This window comes from Typopeltis vanoorti, chromosome 11 (genome assembly GCF_054136105.1).
Source record: "Typopeltis vanoorti isolate ZY-2024b chromosome 11, IOZ_Tvanoo_1.0, whole genome shotgun sequence".
In the NCBI taxonomy this organism is placed as follows: domain Eukaryota; kingdom Metazoa; phylum Arthropoda; class Arachnida; order Uropygi; family Thelyphonidae; genus Typopeltis; species Typopeltis vanoorti.
The window spans coordinates 136,324,555-136,349,003 of NC_143559.1; the positions used below are offsets into that span (position 1 = coordinate 136,324,555).

Sequence of the window (24,449 nt, forward strand, 5' to 3'; positions counted from 1 at the left end):
AGACAGAAGTGGAAAGAGTTCATTCGGCCTCATCATCATTGACATAGATGGAAGACAGAAGAGGGATAAAACTGAATTTCATATTAAAAAAAAGAACATACAAAAGTTTTAAAGCAAATAAAAGTTCAGCAGCCTCAGATATGAACTATAGACTAAAATATACAAACATTATTTAAGAAAAAATGAAAGAGTTTGAGAACAGGAGCCAAACATTGGAGATTCAGTAGCAAGCACTGAAGAAAACACTGATTGATTCAGCCAGAGAGGCATGTGGTGAGATTGTCTGCAAGGATGGAAAAATCAGAACTCCTTGGTGGACATTTGGAAGATAAAGAGGCACTGAAGGAAAAGAACAAAGCCTATAAAAGTTCATGGCAAATAAGACAGCTTGTGCTCTCAGAGAATAGAGAGACAAATGTAAGAAAGCAAACACTGTGTAAAACTAGCTAAACAAAAGTCATGGGAAGACTTTGGTAAGAACAGAGAAAATAAATATCAAGAAGGTGGCAAGATATTCTGGAGGTAGTTGAAGAAGCTCAGAAATGAAGGAAAGAATGCTGTAAAAGGAATTAGAGATGACGAAGGTGACATCAAAACTGGAGAAAAATATATCTTGAAGTATGAATAATTACTTCAAAAAATTGCTAAATGAAAAATCAGTGACAGCATAACGGTAAAACCAACGACCAAGCATGCAATCAGGAATATATATCCATACTTAAAGTAGAAAAAGCCTGAAATGTGGAAAGGCAGTGGAGTAGATGATATTCGACCAGAAATGCTAAGTATGGAGGTATAAAAGTCTTAGAGTGGATGCACACCACAGTTCAGAAGGCCTGGACAGGGATGAATTGCAGATGACTGGAGCAGAGTCTCATAGTACCCATATATAAAAAGGGAAATTACATAGGTATTTACCTACTGAGTGTTCCTAGTAAAATATATGCAAGTATACTTGGGAAACAGTTGAGAAGGATTGTGGAAGAAAAGCTTGGTGAAGAAAAAGCTGGATTAAGGCCAAATAGAGGCTGTCAGGATCAGATCTTCACTTTACGACAAATAGTCGAGAAAGCATGGGAATATTACAAAGATCTATATTTAAGTTTTGTCGATCTGGAAAAGGCATATGAGAAGGTGCCAAGGAAAAAGCCATTCAAAATGCTATAGTTATATGGTGTCAGTGGGGCATTATATCAAGCAATACTTCATCTTCATTTGAATTGTAAGTCAGCAGTTAGAATTGAAGGAAGTACAGGAAGATGGTTTAATGTTAAATCTGGTGTGAGACAAGATGTACATTATCCCCTCTGTTATTCATTATCTATATGGATCACATTATGAAGAAAATGGTATTAAATCTGATATCAAAATTGGAGATGTTAATGTCAGATCTTTGCTTTATGTAGATGATGTTATTCTTCTAAATAAATCTGCTACAAGTCTGCAGGATTCCCTGACTAAATTGAATAACTATTGCAACAGGTATGAAGGTCACCAATAACATGAGAAAGACAATGAAAATAGGCAGAAGCATTGAAAATATCAACTGCATTGTGAATGGAGAGCCTATAGAACATGTAAAAACATGTGGATACACTTTGGGCATGATTTTTAATGAAGGTAAATTAAATATGGAAATAGACAAAAGAATCAACAAAGCTGGTATGGTAGGAAGGCAACTGAATAAATTTATATGGAATAAGAGAGAAATTAGTCAAAACACTAAATTAGCTCTATACAAGACAGTGTTCAAATCAGTTTTAACTCATGGATCTGATTGCTGGGTCAGAAGTAAAACACTTGACCAAAGACTAGAGACCACAGATATGAGAGTCCTGAGAAAGATTAGAGGGGTGAACAGATGGCATCTATGGCAATATCATATTAAAAATGAGGATATTAGGAAAGAACTTAACATTGTTGGCATCCAGGAATGCATTAGCAGAGCTAATCTCAGGTGGTATGGTCACTTAAACAGAATGGGCAAGGAAAAATTAGCTAAACAAGTGTTATCTGCCAGGTTGGTAGGAAAAAGGCCCAGAGGAAGCCAAGATATTATTTTAATTATTATTGAAGACTCATAGTGAGAGGACCTTCCTAGGAAACAAAGTCTATCATACCACTCCTTGACCATTCTTGCTCTCACAACTGTATCAGGCAATGCATTCCACGGTTCAACCATCCTCCACACAAAGAAAGCACTCCCCCACCCTCCTGCTCACAGCTTCCTTTCGTAACTTCCAGGAATGGCCTCTTGTCATCACTCCTTTTCGCTATTCCACCTCCCCTGTGTCAACCCTGTAACTGCCTCTCAACAGTTTAAAACTCCTGATCATGTTACCTCTCCTTCTATCCAAACTCTGCAGTCCACATTCCCTCAGCCGATCCCCATGACTAACATTGTACAGTCCTGAAAGAGTCTTTTTTTTTTTTTTTATCTGCCTCTGTACCCTTTCCATAGTTAATTTATCCCCCTTCAAATCATGGAGACCACATCTGAGAACAATAGTCTAAGTGTGGTCTAATCAGTGTTATACAATGGAATGATAACTTATCTCTGCAGGTCAGCGTCCTTCTCAGTATTGCAGCAATCCTCTGGGTTACCTTCACCACCTCTGAAATATGCCCCCTGAATTTCAGTTTTCCATCAATCATCACCCCCAGATTTCTTGTCTCCCATGCTTCCTCCAGCTCCTCCAGTTGAGTATGCAGCCTCCCATCAATGCATCCCAAACTTCAAGACTTTACATTTTGCTGCATTAAACCAACATTCCCATTCATTTGCCATCTGTCCAGTTTTTTCGAATCCTCTTGAAGGGCTGCTACATCTGCACTATTAATAATAACCCTGCCCAGTTTCGCATCATCTACAAACAACCAAATATTCACTTATAATCCATTGACAATATCATTGATATAAAGGTAAAACAATACAGGTTCCAGTACCGAGCCCTGTTTAACCCCACTTTTAACCTTCTGCCTCCTTGATACTGCCCCACCATACACAACACTCTACCTATCAGACAGTCATTCCTGAATCCAGTTGACTAACCCGACATTTAAACCCATGAGCTGCAACTTAAATATCAGCATATCATGTGGCAACCTGTCAAATAACTCTGCAAAATCCAAAAAAAGGCAGTATATGATTTTCCCTCATCAACTGCTCTTGTCACTTTATTATAAAAGGCAATCTTATTACTAAAGCAAGAGCGCCGCTTAACAAATCCATGTCGATTCTCACATAACATTACCCTCATCTTCCCAAATCTGTATATGGTCCCTCACTAATTTCTCCAAGACCTTAACTACTGATGACACACAAACCGGCCTATATTAGACATTTTCAGTCTGCTACTGCCCTTATGCAATGGCACTATCTTACCCTCCTTCCATTCCCTGGGTACCTTTCCCATAGTCAGTCTTTCATTGAATAACCAAGTCAACGGAGCTGTCAGTTCTTTAGCACATTCTCTTAAAACCTGTGGTGAAATACCATCCAGTCCCACAGCTTTATTGACATCCAGAGTACTCAGTATTTGGAACACACTCTCTCTTGCACCTCTAAACCTCGAACCTGCCCTATCCTTCAAACTTACTTCTCCAGGATGAAATACTCCAATAAAGTGTTTATTGAACAACTCCACTATGTCCTCTGCTTCACTCTATTCTCATTTTTATCCCACCGTGTCATTCTTCCACAATCGTTTCTCCTCCTGGCCACATAGCTAAAAAATTCCCTAGGATTTTCTTTGGATCTCAATATTCCTCATGCATCTGCTCGCCACCCCTTTACTTTTATCTCTTCCATAATCACTTTTTCAACTGCAGTTCCTGTTTGATATTGTTTGTCATCCACTTTACAACAAATTGTGTTCTCTTCTTCACTCATGGAATACAGCTTACTAATGATGCTAACAAACATTCCGCCACAATTTTCCAAGCACTAATGATATCTCGTCTTTCCAATTCCTCCCTCCATGGAACTGTCTCAAGTTGATATCTAAGACTATCATAATGACCTGCCTGATAATTCCACATACGTTCCCTTTTCTTTGATACTTCTGAATGTCTATTCATCTTCCAAGTCAAAACCATATGGTCATTCTCTCCAACTGGGGGGAGAGATGTCATCTCAGTTATCAGCTCTTCTGATGCTACGATCACATCCAAAACTCTTGAACCTCCTGTTCCCTCTATTACATGTTGCCTAAGACATTTGTCCCTCAAGAATTCTAGAAATTCCATTCCCTTATTACTACATGCATTTTCCTTTTCTCAGCTTATACTGCCATAGTTAAAATCTCCCATAACAATCATTCTTCTTGCACTTGCCAAGCTCAACTGCCGAAAGATCTCCTGCTCCCCACCCTGTGCTCCTTTGCTTGTAGCAACAAAATGCCTTAGAAGATAGAAATATAAGATCTGAGAATGTTGGAGTCTTGACAGGTAACATACTGATTTGGAGGAAAATTGTAAATAGGAAGTTAGTAATGATGTAAATTTTTTATGTACTATATCCTGTAAATCCCTTGAGGGTACATGGCAAGAATTTGATGACGAAGAGAAATTTTTTATTTTGGATAGCAAACTTGCTAAGTTGGTGTTATCAGAATTGAAATCATCATCATCATCATCAAATTCCTGCTATGTACCCTCAAGGGGTGTACAGGATATGATAGTATTACATGAAAAAAATTACATCATTACTAACTTCCTATCTACAATTTTCTTCCAAATCAGTCTGTTCTTGTCAAGACTCCAACATTATCAGCTCTTATATTTCTATCGTCTAAGGCACTTTGTACTGTATCAATCGTCCTATATCTTGGTCTTCCTCTGGGTCGTTTTCCTGCCAACCCAGCAGAGAAGAACACTTCTTTTGCTAATCTTCCTGCTTAAGTGACCATACCACCTGAGATTAGCTCTGCTAACACATTCCTGGATGCTGACAATGTCTAGTTCTTTCCTAATATCCTCATTTTTAATAAGATATTGTCATTGATGCCATGTGTTCATGCCCCTAATCTTTCTCAGGACTCTCATATCTTCGGTCTCTAGTTTTTGGTCAAGTGTTTTACTTTTGATCCAGCTCTCAGATCCATAAGTTAAAATTGGTTTGAACACTGTCTTGTATACAGCTAATTTAGTGTTCCGACCAATTTCTCTCTTATTCCATATGAATTTATTCAATTGACTTCCCACCATACCAGCTTTGCTGATTCTGTTGTCTATTTCTATATTTAATTTACCATCTTCGCTAAAAATCGTGCCTAAGTAGCTGAAATGTTTTACTTTTTCCACAGGTTCTCCATTCACAACACAGTTGACCTTTTCAATGATTCTGCCTATTTTCCTTGTCTTTGTCTTTTTATTGCTGACCTTCATACCATATCTATTACAACAGTTATTCAATTTAGTGAGAGAATCTTGCAGACTTGTATCGGATTTATTTAGAATTATAACATCATCCACATAAAGCAAAGAGCTGACATTAACATCTCCAATTTTGATATCATGTTTAATACCACTTTCCTTCATAATGTGATCCATATAGATAATGAATAACAGAGGGGATAATGTACATCCTTGTCTCACACCAGATTTAACATTAAACCATCTTCCTGTACTTCCTTCAATTCTAACTGCTGACTTACAACTCAAATAAACACTAAGTATTGCTTGACACAATATAACTGTAGCGTATTAAATAGCTTCTCTCTTGTCATATGCCTTCTCCAGATCAACAAAACTTAAATACAGATCTTTGTTATTTTCCCGTGCTTTCTCAACTATTTGTCGTAAAGTGATGATCTGATTGTGACAGCCTCTATTTGGCCCGAATCCAGCTTGTTCTTCACCCAGCTTTTCTTCCACAATTCTTCTCAACCATTTCTCAAGTATACTTCTATAGATCTTGCCAGGAACACTCAGTAGGGATATACCTATGTAATTCTCACATTCAGTTTTATTTCCCTTTTTATATATGGGTACTATGAGAGCTCTACTCCAATCATCGGGCATTCGTCCCTATGTCCAGACTTTCTGAACTATGCAGTGCAGCCACTATAAGATCACCAGTTTTTGTCTTTTTTTTGTTTTGTTTCAGTCACCCCTATTATGTCGATCTGGTACTTATCTAATTCCTCAACTAGCTCCATTTCTTTGCCATTCAGGCTTCTTATGTTGATAGTACCGATCTTTAACTCTGGAGCTACTTAGCCAACATGTCTGAAAAAGAAAAACCCTGTACCTTTGCATACAACTGAATATCCCAATATCATGCAGATGCAGTTGGCTGAGAAGAATTTGATGATTCTTTGTCTGCAGATATTGAAGAACTGATGGTTGACAAGGTTGTTAGTGATGACGAAATAATAGAAGCTGTCCTTGAGAATCTCGATGAAAAAGAAAAAAGTAATGATGAAGAGATTCCACTCACTGCATGATGAATTAAAGAAGCGCTTCAAACGGCTAGTAAATTGCAAAGTCATTTTATCACACACGATTCAAATACTGAATGAACTGAACAGTTTAAACTGCCAACTGAAGTCATGTATGCTCATTTAATAAACAACTTAATAATGATATGAAGAATTATACAAAGATCTAGTCAAAACTGGATCTCAACGATTAATTACAGAGTTCGTGGTGGAGGAAATATAAAGAAAAAGGTGATCCCAGCATACTCATGAGCAGTACAAAGGGTAACTAGTCTGGAAGAAAGGCCAAATTAGGCGAGAGAAAATTGCTAAACCAGGTCAAAGTAAACCCACAAGTTTTTCATTATGTAGCAGGTAAGAGGAAAAATGACTTTAAACAATGCTCATGATAGGATGGTGGTAGAGAAAAGAAATAGTTGAATTACTGAGTGATCATTTTGCAAAGGTGTATCATCCAGGTGGAGATTTTGCAGTTGCTGATGTGCGAGAGACACACGTCAAAACCAAGGTAAATGAAGAGGTGGTGTTCAGCATATTGAAAAATATGAATGTGAACACAGCAGTGGGACTCGATAGCATTTCTGTCCATGCACTACATGGGTTGATATGTGGAAGAGAACTGGCATTGCTTCTGATGAAAATGTTCCATCTAAGTCTCAACTCTGGCAAAGTTTCAAGGAAGTGGAAAGAAGATAAGACAGTTCCATTACATTAAGGTATCTCCAAGACAGAAGCAGCAAATTACAGACCAATAAGTATTTCATGAATGGTGGTTAAAGTATTGGAAAAGTTGTTAAAGTTAAAACAGAGCAGTGGGTGGATAGGATTACAAAACTCTGTGGTGGGCAGCATGACTTTATAAAAGGCATCCTGCTTTTATAATAGTGATAGCCGAGTCAGATAAGAGAAATGGCTACACCATTATGTTGCTGGACTTCATGCAAGATGATGACTGTCAATTTAATGTTGCAAAATATATGGATATGCATTTTGGGTTGAAAAGACTGCATACTGTGTATCGCATTGATGATACTGGATTGCAGGAAACTGATGAGGCTAGAGACTTGGAGATAATGGTGGACAGAGAATTGAAGTTCAGATGGCATACTGCAAAAGTTGGTAAAATGGTGAAAGGCTTACTTGGATATTGAAAAACATGCTAACAAGTAAAGATAGGGAAGTTGCAGCTGAATCATGGTCTCTAAGGCTATGATTCAGCTGCAGCTTGACTACTGTGCACAGGTTTGGTCACCTGGGTTTCTTGGGGAACTAGGAGGTGATAGAGAATATTTAGAGGCAACTAAGCTGGTGACATATGTTGAATGCTCCCTATGAGAACAGGTTGAAGGTCTGTGGTTTACAGAGTTCAGTTGATAGATGAAAAAGAGGGAGACATGAGAGAAACTTAAGATATTAAACAGGATTTATAAAACCAATGCAAAGGAAATTTTTCAATGCATGACAAATAGAGAACTAGAGGCCATCTATGTAAATTGTATAAGAGTGTGGTCCAGACTTTTTGCAGAGAGTGGTGAATAAGTTGAATGAATTGTCAGAATTAGTTGAGTTTAAGGAGTTATGATAGGTTTGTATGTATAATAGTGTGGGTCTCCCACAATGAGTCTTCAGACTCCATAGAGATACCGTATAATAGACCCCTCACAATTTGTCACTTGCCTCTGGATCCAAAATATTTTTAGATCCAGACACCAAAATACAGAATGCCATACTCAGATATAGTTATAAGGGTGTGTGGTGGTGGTCTGTGGAAATGAAGAGACAACTGAAAATGTCCACTGGAAGATATTTTTGACTTCTTGATATCTAACCCATGAAACTGTACATAGCAATGGAAGAAGAATTCTTCATTCATAGCAATGGAAGAAGAATTCTGGGTCATCTCTAGATGGCAAATAAAGGTCTAGCCAGGAAGCAAGTAAGGACTGGGATCTTCTCACGCATGAGATGAGTATGTGAAAGAGATGATATTTATGCATGACATAGAAGGTTCCTATGGTTATACTGGAGGAGACCACATAACAATAATAAAAAACATACCATAAACAATAGGTTTTTGCTCATTTTGTGCTGACTCCTCTAGTCGCTGACTTTCAAGTTCTTCTAATTTATCAACCTAAGGTGAAAGCAAAAAAAAAAAAAAAAAAAAAAATCTGTATTAAGAATGAATGTTAAAATGTAAGAATATTTTCATATTTTTTTTTATTTAGAACTAATATTTAGAAAACTTCAAAAATTGTACTAATTTTTCAAGTATTATATTCAAACTAGAATTAATAAGATCATAAAATTATCTGATTATAAATATAAAGGTCATTTCAAAAGTTCTATACACATACCATGCATGGCCAATGACAAATTAATAGTTTATCTTCACATCAGTAGTTGTAAACCAGATAGAGTAAAAAGGTGCTTTTTCTATTTGATGTTTCTATTCCATGAAATGAGACCAAGTACAAAGAAAGAATCTGATTCATGTCTGATATATTTTGCATGACAATAAGAAGCCACAAATTTCACATGAAAGTATCTGATTTTACAGTAAAAGTATGAATAGAAATTTTTTTTCTCGACTCCTTTGCAGTCTTGATATGACCCTTCCAGATTCAAGAAGATCTTGTAAATGTATCTTGTAGAAGATGCCGAAGATCTTGTAAATGTATCTTGTTAAATATTTGGTTTAACAACAGAAGGGGAGATTGCAGAACTTTTAAAATGGCCCTCACATAAAGACAGGTTTCTAAGATGATTATCCAAACACAGAAATTAAGTTACGAAACTTAAGACCTCAGTTCATTATGAAAGCTATTCAAATTTATTGGAATTATGAACTGGTCCCTCTCACCATATACTTTCTAAGTTCGGTATCGAGAGTTATGGGAACATATCATTCATATACTGGTTTCCAAAGATTAAGACAGAGAAAAATCACGATAACTGAAAAACTGTATGATGACACCTCCAGGGAGTTCAAAGACTCAGAGGGAGTACATCTAATCTACAACTCTGTCTCCATTACTGATTCCACCAAATACTACGAACTGCAACTACCATCATCTACACCATTGCTATCTACTGCCCACCTCTACCACTCATCCCACCAACTAATACGAACCACAACTACCATCTTCTACACCAGGGGGCTTCAACCTTTCAGACAGCGCAGGTCGCATTAAAAATTTTAATGAAGCCCGTGGGACACTAAGCTATACTGCGGTATTTAGAATTGCAAGATGCTTTCCAGATTCACAAGGAACGCTGCGCATTTGATACTTTAAACATAAAGTCCTATAAAAATACACAAACTCTGCTTTAAGAGAGTGTAGGTAGGAGTTGAGTTCATGATAAGTAAATACAATCAATACTTGAAAAAAGATAATTTAATGAAGAAAACATTCATTTTTTACAATGTCAATGTTGGAATCAATGTTGGAAGTTGCTATGCACAGAATATTCAAGGTATTGGTCCGTAAACTGAATTCTTGTCTTGGACTTCACATGCTTCATTCTGGAGAAGAACTGCTCACATAAGTATGTGCTTCCTAACAAAGCACACATCGGCAAAGATTAGGGAATGTGTCCTCAAAAATGTAGTCTTTGTAAAATGTAAGCAAGGGCACGTTGGATAATTTTTCTCTCAAAGAAGAGTTATTTTGGAGTTCAAGCAGCTCCATTCGAACAAGCATTTCGGCAGCAGACACTGAATGGCATTGAAAATAAATCTAAAGAAGACTGTTGGTTATGAAAATCACTAAATCTCTCTTCGAACTCGCTTTGCAACACTGCTAATTTTGTAGTGTATTCATCAAGAAGCTGAAAATGAGTTATGTCTTTTTTTGCAAGTTGTACCACCCAAAGTTCAAGCTTTGCCACAAAAGCTTTGATGTGATCAAACAGAGTGTGCACCAGTTGATCTTTGGATTGGCCGCGTATTTAGCTCATTCATATGCAAAGGGATGTCGGTCAAAAAGGCAAAGTCTGTCATCCACTTCGGATCGTTAAATTCTGAAATCGGATTCCCTTTGGTTTGCATGAACTGCTCTATTTCGCTTCTTAAGTCAAACATTCTTTTAAGAACCTTCCCTCTGCTCAACCAATGAACATCACTATAATAAACCACATCGTTGTGATTCGCTTCGCACTCTTGGGTCAAAAACTCTTGGAATTGACGATATTCAATCCTCTTGCCCCAATAATGTTGACGACAGTCACAATAACTTTCTTGACATTCTCGAATCCAATAGTTTTTGCGCAAATTCTCCTGGTGGATTAAACAGTGGTAATGGACGAAATCTTTTCCTTCTAGTTCTGGTTCTTTCCATAGCAGTGCAACAAACCCTTCATTCTTTCCCTCGATAGCAGGGGCACCATCAGTTACCACACTGTTGAGGTCAAAACGCTGGAGCGTTTTCTTGGTGGCTTCAAGAATATCAGTGCCATTTGTCATTCCCTTCATATGCACAAGCACTAGCAGTTCTTCTGTCACGTTGCCACAGACAAAAGATAGCCAGTTGTGCTGTATCCTTCACATCTGTGCTTTCATCTAAAGACTAGGGCTTTAAGAATATCAGTGCCTTTAGTCGTTCCCTTCATATGCACGAGCAGTTCTTCTGACATATTGCCACGGACAAAAGATAGCCAGTTGTGCTGCATCCTTCACATCTGTGCTCTCATGTAAAGTAAGGGAATATGACGTAAATTCGGACGACAGCGTTTTTAAAGTTCCTTCAATGTCATTGGCAAGAATACATTGTGCTAGAGTTACCCCAGGCAAATTCTGCTTTTTAAACACTTCCTTATTTGGACACAGAATATCCTCAGCAGCGATAAGACACTCTTTCAGAAACTCGCCGTCCAAGAAGGCTTTTGATTTTTTAGCAATTGTTTCAGCTATTACATAAATTACTTTGATGCACGTTTTGATCTCTTCCCATCTGCCTTTTAAACATATCCTGCTGACATTTTCAATCAATTTGGAGATGGTTCACTTTGTCCACACAAAGCTGCCCTTGAAGGTGTTCGAAATTAGATGCATGTTTTGTCTCAATGTCGTTTTATATTGCATTCTTTTGATATTGACACTGACTCATAAATTAAACACACTGGCTTATTGATCGGCACAAAAAAGTACAAATTGGTCCAATTTTCATTAAAATTCCGACAAGAATCACTTGATTTACGCTTTTTACTCATAGACGCTATAGTGATGGAAGGTGAACCCAAAAAGTGATCCAAAATGGCCGTGTAATGGTTAATATCCACTGAATATGTCTCACACTAATGAAAAAAGTCTAGCAATATAAAACCACAATAGGCTACGGCTGACATGACGAACCCGCATGTGCTTATACACGGATATCACACTGTTCATGACTGGACTGACTGACTGTGGATGAGGTCCTCTTGTATTTATATGAATATAACGAAGTATCGAGAACCTTCGAGATATATCTGGAAGGCACTAGACAGCGCACTCGAACGAATGAACTGCTGCTTCAGCCATCTACGTGTGACATTAGTAGTAGTACTTAAGTACCACTTGGTGGTGGTAGATGGCTGAAGAAGCATGTCTATTTAATATTTATTTTTATAGGATTTTAAGTATCAAACATACAGAATTCCTTGTGAATCGGGAAAGCATCTTACAATTCTAAATACCGCAGTATTGCTCAGTGGCCCGTGGGCTTCAATGAAATTATTTTTTTTTTATTTAATCGCGTTTTAATGTTAAGTAGTTATTTTTTCAAAATGGCTGGTGGGTCATGGTAAAGAGCTCCGCAGGCTACAGGTGGCGTGCAGGCCATGCGTTGAAGACCCCTGATCTACACCAATGCCATCTACCTACCACCACCACTAATATTTTCACAGACAATGACAAAATGGTAATCAATGTGGAGCATTTCAGTTTGTTGCTGTTCTACTTGACCACCCCCATTGATGTGCTGCCAGCCTTGATTTGTGCTTGCTTTCATTATCAATCTCTTCAAAGTGTTCTGATCAGCCAATCTCACCAGATCTGCCCTATGCAGTATAGACCACAATTGCAACTGATCTTGTAAACACCAGGTTTTGCGAGTGGGTAGAAGGCAACTTAAGTTTTATTGGCAAAGCAATCTTGATCTGCAATTGTGTGCGTGTGTGTTCTCATTGTTTTGGAGGCTCAAATAGAATGTTTTTGACTAATGCTCTGCTGTTGTGATTTTTTGGAATGTTTAGAATTAAGATAGAACCTACAGAATGTTGACTATCATGTAAGGAATGAATGATGCCCAATTTTTGTGCTGGGTGGTGATGAGAAATTGCATGTAGATAATGTCCTGTGTTAGATGCTTTCCTGTAGACTGACAAGTTGATTATGTTTTGTTCTGATATTTCAACTAGTGTATCCAAAATAGTCAAGACGTATTTCTTTCCAATTCAACTGTGAATTTAATCCAAGGATGAATGTTGTTCATCCTTGGATTAAATTGTCACCTTCCTGTTGTTCAGGAAGGTGACAAAATCTTCTAATTGGGCATTAGTACTGGGCCAGATAAATATATCATCAACATACCTTCACAAATTTTTGATCAAAAAGAACATTAAAAAGAACAAAGCATCGCACTGAAAGCCGACAAAGGCAACTCAGTCATTTTGAACAGTTCACGATGAAGGATGCATTAAAACAAATATATAAGGGAACATTGTTGTTCCCTTATGTATTCATATCAGAAATAAAAGGTTGGTTGGTTTGGAATTTATTCTGGTGTAAAAACAGAAAACATGCACTATTATTAAGGTTACAGCTGCGAAAGGTAATAAAAAATAAACAGTTAAAGTAAATAACATGCTATGTATAAGAAAAATTTTAAAAACTGAGCAATGCAATAAATGACATAAATTGCAGTTATGGTCTAATGCATTTGTTTAAGTTCAATAAGATCTGTAAGTGTACATGGCTCAGCCAAAATTTTATTCCTATGGTTACTCGATTCCAAAATAGGAGACTTGGGTACTCGAAGCAGATAATGCTTAAAATGACCAGCTTATACAGACACGTTTACACAAGAATATTATATTTTAATTTGCCAAATATTTCAGTCTGAAAATAACAGACTATCTTCAGTGGCTACATAGGAACAGTTTTTTAACAAGGTGGAATACCAACAATTGATCATTCAAAAGTAAATTGAGCCGCATGATGTTATATCACTAAATATTAAAGAGAGGAAAACATTTTTTTTTTTTTTTAATCAGAGTAATGATTAAATTAAAGATATTAATTCACAAATTCATATAATAATCTTAATTTATAAATAATTAGACTAATGTAAGTATTAAAGTCTTAATTTTAAAAAAATTAAGAATTTAATAATTTATAAAATTATAAATTAAAATTTCTGTAAACTGTTGTTGTAAACAACAACAGTTTACAGAAAACTCACTTTCACTGGACGTTATATTCTCAAACAATCTGCTCATCATCCTTATCAAAAATTAGGAATCATAAAATGTTTAATCCGACAAGCCAGAACTAATTGTTCAACTTCTCATGAATTACAGAAAGAACTTTCAACTATCAAACACTACATGAAATTAAATGGCTTCTCTGAAAAGAGTACACAACATTTGTTTGATTCTTACAAGCCAATCTAATAGATTCAATACGTTGAGTTCCAATTCCTTATATTTCCAGGATTTCAAAACCAATTTCAAGAATTCTGAAGAAATATGATTTAACAGCCACTTATATACCTATTAACAAAATATCCACCTATTTCCCCTCTTCTAAAGATAAACGCTCAACTATGTCTCTGCCTGGTGTGTGTGTTGTGTGTATCAAGTACCTTGTAACTGTAATCTGTCCTACTTTGGACAAACAGGATGCTCTATAGAAAAAAGAATTCAGGAACATCAATCATACATTCAGCACAACAAATCCGATAAGTCTGGATTGGCTCAGCATGGAATAGAGACAAGTCACAACATCCCCTGGTCCAAGACTCGTCTCCTACACAGATGTCGCTATAAATTTGAACGTTTATTTAAAGAAAGTGCCGAGGCCTTACTTCAATGCCCTAACTTGAATCGAAATGATTATATATCTTTATCAAAAATATGGGAAAGTTTTATCAGGATAACACATTAATATATATATAATTTTTTATTTTTTAAATTAAGACTAATTCTTACATTAGACGAATATTATTTATAAATTAAGATTATTATATGAATTTGTGAATTAATATCTTTAATTTAATCATTACTCTGATAAAAAATGTTTTCCTCTCTTTAATACTCAGCGATATAACATCATGTGGCTCGTTCTACTTTTGAATGATCAATTGTTGGTATCCCACCTTGTTAAAAAAAACTGTTCCTATGTAGCCACTGAAGATAGTCTGTTATTTTCAGACTAAAATATTTGGTATGATTATTGGTACATATTGTCAGTATGAGATCTGGATGGATCTTATACAATCATTGACTCGCATACCAAATGATGGCAGCCTGATTTGCAATACTGAATTTCTCACTGTGTGTGTGGGAGGGAATACTAATCCACATAGGATGAATAGGTAAAGACTATCATTGGGACTGTTTTTGCTGAAGCGAGAGCAGGTTCATTTGCTTCAACATTTGCTTCATATGTGTGACTGGAAAAATGCACCAATAGCTATTTGTATACTTTGATGACAGATAGGATCTATTGCAAGGACTCATTTGTGCTTTCATTCTTTGAATGAAATCAATCTTTGAATAAAGAAGTGCATCATGGTGGGAAAACATGGTCACCAACCAGCTCTGTAGAATATAAAGTGCAAAGGATATTTATTCAATATACTCTAGCATTAGTTCATGAACATGTGCAATGAATAAGTTTTCTATCAAAACGGGTGCTGAAAACTTGCTTGATATCGGATCTTTGTGGTTTTGGGAAAAAAAAATCATGCCATTTTAAAATGGAAGATTTCCAGATAATCTATATACAAATTAATCACCTTAACTATGCCCAAGTCAAACTTTCATAAATAAATATGGATGATATATAATTTCAACTATTTAAAAACATACACTTCAAAATCAGAACACCAAGAAAATATTAAGTTTAAAATAGCAATACTTCCAGGTCATCTGAAGTTACTTACCTTTGTTATGTACTCTCTCATCACCTGTATGAGATATGGCATGGCAAAATCCATGATACCATGACGCCATGCTAACTCCAAAATAACATCAGGATGCAGAAGATCATAACATTGAAATAAACAGGCACCAAAGCACTCAAAGTTCTTTTCATCTAGAAACCAAGCTAGTAACTCCTCTGCTACTTCTGGCATTTTAGATTCTGCAGCATATTCCATTGCATCCTATAAAAGTAAAGAATTTGATTAAGATTATCTTCTGTCATAAACCCAAGGACAAATAAGTCAGTAAATAGAACATACAGGAGAATTGGTGCAGTCTGTGGATGTATAGGCTGATTGATGGTCAAAGATTTGTACTGGCAAGACGGATTGCAACTGAATAGTTTTGCGAACACATGCAGAAACTGTTTAGTGAAAGATCATGAGTTGTCAGGAAAACTAAATGGGTGGGTAGGTGGTTTCATAAAAACATGGACAAATGCAATAAATGGAAGAAATTGCAAGTTTCATGACATTTTCTTGATAAGTTTTGTCAAGAAAGAAAAGTAAACTGCAGAAATTGGGAGGATATGTTTCAAAATTATTCGGCATATCAGCCTGACAGTAGTATGATTTGCTGAATAATCTTGAACAGCTAATGCCAGTAGCATTAGGAATAAAGGTAAGGGGTTCTTAGCACTGGTAGATGTAGTTAAACTAAAAAGTATAAGAATGAGAGCTAGCTGACAGAAGGTGTTGTTACAGGAATAGAAGGTGGAAAGTTCAGTTTATTCACAGAACACAAGATAAGGGTGGGGAGTACCATTAATTATTGCAGAATAATTAAATCCAACCAGATTAGAAATCTGCAATACAGGTAGTGTGTGATACAGGAAATAGGTTTGGTGAAGAAGGCAGTTTGGTCTGAGATGGAAGACCAAATGCATAACTGGGTGCTACTATATAACAGAATCAACAATAGTTTAAATTTAGGATGTGAGGAAATGTAAATCCTAAGAAAAAGCATATGTTATTATTGCATAGGCACCTCCATGGAGTCCTAAGACTCATTGTGAGAGACCTGAACTATCAGCACAATATCTATTATACCTCTCCATGAAACCATTAATAGATCTCTTCCAAAGATCTCTTGTTCTGCTCCCTCTATCCAAGTGCTAAAACACTTCCCCAAATCAATTCTATAAAATCCTGTAAGTAAGTTAAATGTTTCTATCAAAACCCTCTTTTTTTTTTTTTTGCATATCAAACAAGCTTTGCAATCCACAAACTCAAATCATCCTCATTGGGAGCATTACACAGACCACTCACCACCTTGGAGAGTCATCTCTAAATCCTCTCCACTTCCTCATTCCCAAGAAACCCAGGTGACACCAGATCTGAGTAATCCAAATGTGGTCATATTAAGGATTCATAAACAGGAATGATAACTCCCTTATTTCTGCTTGTTACTTGGTTATTGTGTTCTCCAATAACCAAGTAATCCTGTGAGCTATCCTGGCTATTTTTGCAATATGCCCTCTAAACTTCAAATTGTTGTATCCCAAAATGTATAACTTTACACTTTTCCACATTAAACTGATATCCATTATGTTTTGCCCATGAAATTATGGCATATATTAATGTATTTCTCAGGTAATAGTGATTTCATTAATTCACTTCCGAAAACTTGAAGTAGGGTTGTGGTCTCACGCTTAATAATTGAAGTCTTTGTTCAATCAACCAGGGATGTATCTGGTCTTATTTCATTTTCCCCTTAATATATAACAAAGTAACTTTTCTCCATATAAACCTATTGAATGCATCATAAGTGATTAATTATCTACATAAAATATTCAAAGAAAAATTTTGCCGTCTCCATACAAGACCAGGCTAACTCCCTTTCAAGTTGAAAACTAAGTTTTATTTGTGCACTAGGCAGAATACAAAATTGGGTCTTCCCATTTAAAAAGACATTTGCTACTATGGAAGCATTTTATAAATTTGATATATCAGTATATTTCCATTCAAAAGAATACACTTCCAAATGTAATCCCACATAGCACAGCAGTGATATATAGAAAGAAACATCAAGGACAAAAAAAAAAAAGTTTATGGTGAAGTTCGTCACAGGAATAACATCAATATATTAATAACCTAAAAGATTCATTAACTATTCAAATTTGAAAGCAAGATTTATCACTGCTAGTGCATTTCCATAGTATCAATAAATTTCATCATCTGCATTCTGTCAAAAACTTCAACAGATCAACTATTTGCCACATTTTCAACAAGGGAGAATTCTTGTATTCTATAAAAACATTTCAACTGCATAAATAAATTCATCTTAAATATGTTAAAATTATCATCTCAGATAACCGTAAAATCTTGAATACTAATATAGTTAAAGCTCACTACTATTAACTGCATAAGTGTTTGCTGTAGTTCAGAAATAAACGAAGCTCCTTAGAATCAATGCTATGCTAAAAGAACAAGTAGAAAGCTCGTGTTGACAGTATATGATAGTTTATCAGTATTAATTCACAACAAAATATAAGAAAATAATTATTTATAAATTTTTTATGCTCTCTTGATTTGGAGAACATAAAAATACATTCCCCATTATATTATGGAAAGATGGGACTAGAAGACTATGCTTTGGATACTTCTTCCCACGGAAACAGATAGAAGAAAACCAGTGCTACACAGAAGTCATTATAAGTCAAATTGTTTTTGGAATCAGCAGCAGCTTTAAAACCTTCTCCAAACCTGAACAAGTATGGCTGTATCAATTTATCAAAAACCTGGGAGATGGTCATTTAAAGATCAAATTAATACTTGTTTTTTATCTCCTTATCAGACAATAGATTGCACCAATTAAGACTTTAGTTCCTTGATTTGTCCGTTACAAAATTTTTTAAATATTCCATGGTTACACCAAATTGTTACGGTTTCGTGTACTATGACAAACTGTTTTTGTGCTCTGAAGATGCTGGATGTAATGTACGAGGGTGGCCTGAAAAGTTCTTGGCCTAACAATGAAGAAACAAATGTATAATTTCAAAATTATTTTTATTTTTCAACATAATCTTCCTTAAGACTAATACGTTTATTCCAGCAATGCTCCAGCGCCATTATCCCATCCCTGTAGTGGTTCTCAGGAAGATCTGCAAAATACCCCTCTACAGCTGCGATCACCTCTTGATTCGAAGAAAAATGCTGACCAGAGAGGAAGAATTTCAGTTTTGAGAAGAGAAAGAAGTCAGAAGTAGCCAAATCTGAGGAATAGGGTGGTTGTTCCAACCATTCATATTATTATTTGTCACCCCCAAGGAGTCTAAAGACTCACTGAGGGGAGGGGCATCTACTCTACAACTGTCTCCACCACTCACAATCCACCAACTGACCGCAACTACACCAACGCAATCTATCACCGACCACCACCACCACCACCAGTATTTCCACACACAATCACAAACATTCCTGTCCACGGCAGGATTCGAACCCAAGGCCTTTTGGCTGGGGAGAGGATACGCTAACCACTCGGCCGGGCCGGTCGAGCAGTTAGCGTATCTGCCTAAGGCTAACTAGCATCTCCACCTAAGGCTAAATATGTCAGTGAGACTGATAGCAAACAAGTACCATGAGAGAAAGTCACAAAGAACTTCTAAGAGAGAGTTCAAGAGTACGTGAAACTGCTCAGAGGCAAATGGGTGGGCCCTCGAAATGATGCTGTCTCCGTCAGTGATCTCCTTGGAGTCAGGTTGCGTGGGAGTGCAGCCCTAAGTGGATGGTAAACTCCACCTAAGGCTACATACTTCCATAAGACCGATAGCAAACAATTCATAGTGCATATCCCTTAATTTTTCCATTGTTAAAACACCTTTGTGGACAGATGCATTGTCCTGATGAAAGATGATTTTTTCCTTCTGCAAACCAGGGTCTTTTTTCACGAATTGTTTTGTCCAGTCTGGTTAAAAGATCAGAAATATTCCCCGGTTATTGTTTTACTCTTTTTCAAGATAACAAACAAAATGCCTTTAGCATCCCACAACACCGATGCCATAACCTTGTCTTCTTTGGCGCTGAACAACAGGCTTCTGTCCACTGTTTTGACTGCTGTTTGGATTCTGGTGTGTAATGATGAATCCAAGTCTCATCCATAGTAATAAATAGATGCACAAAATCAGTTTTATTCTGGTTAAAACACTCCAAACACTGTTCAGAGATTTTCATGTGAATGTGTTTTTGATCTGCTGTGAGCAAGAACAGCACCTATCTTGCACAAAGCTTTTTCATTTGCAATTCTTCATGCAAAATATATCCTACATGTTCTTTTGAAATGCCTATAGTCTCAGCAATTTCACGCACTTTGACTCACCGGTCATCTAAGACCAAATCGTGCACTTGATCGATGATTTCTGGTGTTGTTACAATTTTTGAACGTCCTTCACTTGGATCATCTTCAAGGCTGGTACAGCCACATTTAAACTTGGCAGCCCATTTCTTAATTGTCAAAAATAAGAAGAGTGCCCATAAACTTTTATGAACTTCAAATGAATTTCTTTTGGCATTAAACCTTCTTTTACAAAGAATTTTATAACACACGATACTCAATTTTATCCATTTCAAAAGATACAGACAACACTTTTGCTTCAGACAGCTGTATAAAACAAACTATTTGATAGAATGACTTGCAATTTCACATGGATGCTTATGACAAGTGTATCAACTTAGAAAAAAAAATCTTGCCGATAGTGTTGCCATCTATGGTCGAGGCCAAGAACTTTTCAGACCATCCTTGTAAAACTAGTGAAATATTAGCATACAAGTGAAATAATATAAGAAGATAATTCTGTGTTTAGAATTAATACCATTAAATAAACTGTCATATGCTAAAGGAAATTTTCCACAGCAAATATTTCACTATAACACTTCATCTAACATCCACAATCTAATTGAAACCAATATCAAATGATTCAATACATATGGTTCTGCTGATGTACAGGTATCCCTTGTTTAACGTGGTTCTGCTTAACGCGGGATTTGATTAACGCCCCGAAATTAATTGCGACAATCCCTTGATATACGCATCAAGAGTTTTGATTAACGCGCCTTTAAATTTACCAAAATTCCATCAAATACGACATCATTGCAACAAACCATTGATCATGGGAGTCATTGTAACTTTCAAAGCCTATTTTAAAAGACATTCTCAAAGGCAGCAGAAACAGCAGGAGAAAATGCGATTAGGCTCAAAGAAGTTTGCAAAAATTTTAACATTAAACACACACTTGAAAACATTCATGATTCGTTTGAGCAAGTGTCTTCTAGCTGCATGAGAGCTGTTTGGAAAAACCTTTTGCCAGAATGCACTAATAACTTAGGTAGTTTTCAAAATCCTTTGAACAAAGCGATTGAAGAAATCGTTGCAATTGGTGAAGACCTTGTTTTGATATGTTGATGCAGAAGATGTTAATGAATTATTGGATTCAAATTCAAAAGTTTTCAGTGACAACGTGCATATGAAGACAACGAACAAATGGAATGTGAAGATGAGGTTCCAAAGGAGATAACAATCGAAGAACTGGATGGAATATTTTGCAGTTTAGAATCGCTTAAGCAGCAAGTAATGGATATGGATCCAGATGTTAATTGAAGAATGTTTCTTTGCTGAGGTCTAGAGAGTCATTTCTGCTTATCATAGAATTTATGCTAATAAGAAAAAAAATTAAAACTGTTCAAAAGACTCTTGATAACTATTTTTTTGATAAAAATTGCTGTAACTGATGTAGGTACAAGCATTTATTAAACATTTTGCATTCTTTGTCTTTCCTAAAAGAGTACCATATAAAACAAATTATTAATACAGTTATCAATGATAGACGAATTGTAATTTTTACCATTGATTATTATATTCGATTAACACGATTTTGATATACGCGGTAAAACCGAGGGATTAATTAATCGCATTAATCAAAGGATACCTATAATCTTTTTCTTCACTGAACATCAACTATTTAATGTTTGAAGTATTCAATATTTTTCCAACCTTATGTCTGATTCACTCCCGTATATACGGGAATAAAAAGGCGTTAGCTGATTTTTTTTTTTTATGTCTGATTCATATCCAAAAACAATTTTTTTTTTCTTTGACTTTCTCTCCATCTCCAGCATTAATGCTCTAGGCTGAGCAACCAACCTATCAGTGTATGGGATTACCATCAAAGAACTCATCCATATTAAAATTTGTTTAAACATATTTAAATATTAATAATATTGGCTAATTATTCTTGTTCCATGTAATTTGCAAAGCTTATTCAATGCCATACTATCTTTGCTTATTCTGATATCTTTTTATATGCATACATTTTTCATTAAGGTGCTTATTACCTACTAGTTTCAAGAAAGTGCATTTTACAGTTTATTTTCTTGCCTGATAATTTCATTTTATTACTGAGTTTCATAACAAATTTTAGTTACTAAAATTAGTAAACTTAGGTTGAAGACAAAGATTACTTTAAGAGAAGATTGGACATTATCACTTGTTCAGCAATATAGTCTATATAAATGGAGATAATCCTGCTTTAAATGACTTTACATCAAACCATTTTATACATTTTTCAGTTCTAACTGCATGCCTACAAGTGAAACATGCTCTGTTGCATTTACAGCAAAATACAAACACCAATTAGTTTCAGATCTTAATAAGGCATTGTTTCATCAACTACAAATCTTAAATGATTGTTTTATATTACTTCTTAAATTATATATGAAGTATAAAATATCACAATTTTTTAGTTTCCTTCTACATTACTAGTATCCATCACAGAATGAGAATATAATTTCAATCCAGTGAAATACTGAATCTAATATACTAATAAGAAAAAGTACTATCATAGCAGTTTTGGTAATATGAAAACACCAGTGAATCATTCCACTTGCTAGTGCTATCAATGGGTACACTATGTGCATCATGTAAACAGGTTTACCTCTAAGTGCTTGGAATACTGACATCTATGATCAATTTCTTCAATAATAAAAATAACTAACTATCCCTCACTACTATGAAAGTTCATAACAAAAAAGTGCTTGCTAATTTAAATATGGAATGCAAAGCTTAACCTCACTTACATAAATTCCCTTGTCACACTGAAAAGATACAATCTTGACAGAAACTGTAGTTTTGCATTTCATTATAGTTTGAGATGGCTGACTGCTTATGTTTAGACATTGATTTTTAAATCTAAAAATATCTCTCATTCCAAAAATACCATTTGTATTTTATAAAAAAATAAAAATAAAAATTCTAACTTACCTTAAAAAGCCTATCCTTTTTGCATAATTCAACAGACTGCTTCCAACGATTATTTCCTTTATAAAGATATGCAGCTATTCGCCGAAACTCTATTAATTCATGTTTTTCAAGGTGCTGGGCCAGTGAAATGTTATCAAAATTATCAAAAGCATCAATTGAAGTCCTAAGTCCTTGAAAATCTTCTTCATCAATTAATAAGCCATTCAAGGCTTCATTAATTGCTTTATTATTTAGACTTTGTACAGACCGTAAATATGGCTTTACAAGTGGAAGATGATCGACCTGGAAAATATGAGCAGAACATTAATTATTTTTTTAATCAGATTTTTTTTTTTTTTAACATTAATGAATTTTAACACTACTTTTCTCTTGTATGACTAAGTATGATGTTAAAACCAGAGATATCAAACTTAGCTCTTTGCTTTATGCAGATATACTGTAAACACATCCAGAGCAAGTCTTCAGGATTTTCTAAATTGAATAATAGCTGTGACAAATTTGGAATAAAAATCAGCACTGAAAAAAAAAAAATCTATGAAAACAGGAATACAGAAAACTTCAGCTGCATTCCCAATTTAGAAGCTATAGAACAAATAAAATATAAAATAAGTGCACACCATTTTCAGGGAAAATGGCAAATTAAATATTGAAATAGACAACAGAATAAGTAAATCTGGTATAGTGGGGAACAAGCTGAATAAATTTATATGGAATAAGGGAGAAATTACCCAAAACACTAAACTAGCAATATATAAATGTTCAAACCCATTTTAAGTAATGGATATAAGGATTATGATAAAAATCAGAGGAATGACCATATTTGACATCAAATGGCAGAATCAGATGAAAAATGAAGATATGAGGAAGGAACATGACATTGTTAGACAAAATACAAAAACATGAAGATAATAAGTATCAAGTGTTAATGGCCAGATATTTTGACCTGAAAATTACAGGTCATCAGTAGCATACAGATTAGTGAAACACAGGGTAGAAACACAACTACACAGCTCTCGCAAATAATAAGAGCTGTCCAGTTATTTAAATAGAACAAGTGGTTTACAGCAAACTCATTGGATTTTTAAAAAAATAATAAAATAAATAAAATGGATGTCTGATCAAAATAGGACTTTTCCATACCTTCAGTAAAACAAGCAGTCATTCCAATTCAAGTTCAGACAAAGAAGTAGGGTTTTGGTTCTTTAAAAATGTTCAAACTGTGGTGGCAGCAATGGAGTAAGCATGTTTCAGATCAGTGGATATTGTGGTTGGTATTAATTCAGTATTTTGCTAAGCCAGATTTCTTGTTAATAATGTGAGATTGGTATTCATGTGTTAAGATTTAAGTGCTGTGAGGACATGTTGGAGGTTTAATGTAGAACTGACAGCAGAAAGAAAGAATTAAATACTAATTTGGGAAGTTTTATGCATCCATATTTGTTAAGATAGGTTTAGGTTGATTTCTGAGTGCTGCTGCAGATTCCAAAAATAGTCTTTCCTTTTTAAATTCACTATGGTGGCTTTAGAGCAGTGTTTCTCAACCTTTTTTTGGATCATGCCCCACTT

The 24,449-nt window shown here is 35.4% G+C and overlaps 1 protein-coding gene across 1 annotated transcript in view; it reads right to left on the minus strand.

The window, feature by feature from the left end:
- The window catches only part of Chc (clathrin heavy chain), a 533,133-nt gene that overhangs the window by 16,314 nt on the left and 492,370 nt on the right, over positions 1-24,449 (minus strand). Inside the window, exons 27-29 of the mRNA XM_090400150.1 lie at positions 22,884-23,165; positions 15,590-15,811; positions 8,502-8,577 (exon numbers count right to left, since the gene is read on the minus strand). Coding sequence (XP_090256276.1) covers positions 8,502-8,577; positions 15,590-15,811; positions 22,884-23,165 — 580 coding nt within the window. The remainder of the gene's footprint in view (positions 1-8,501; positions 8,578-15,589; positions 15,812-22,883; positions 23,166-24,449) is intronic.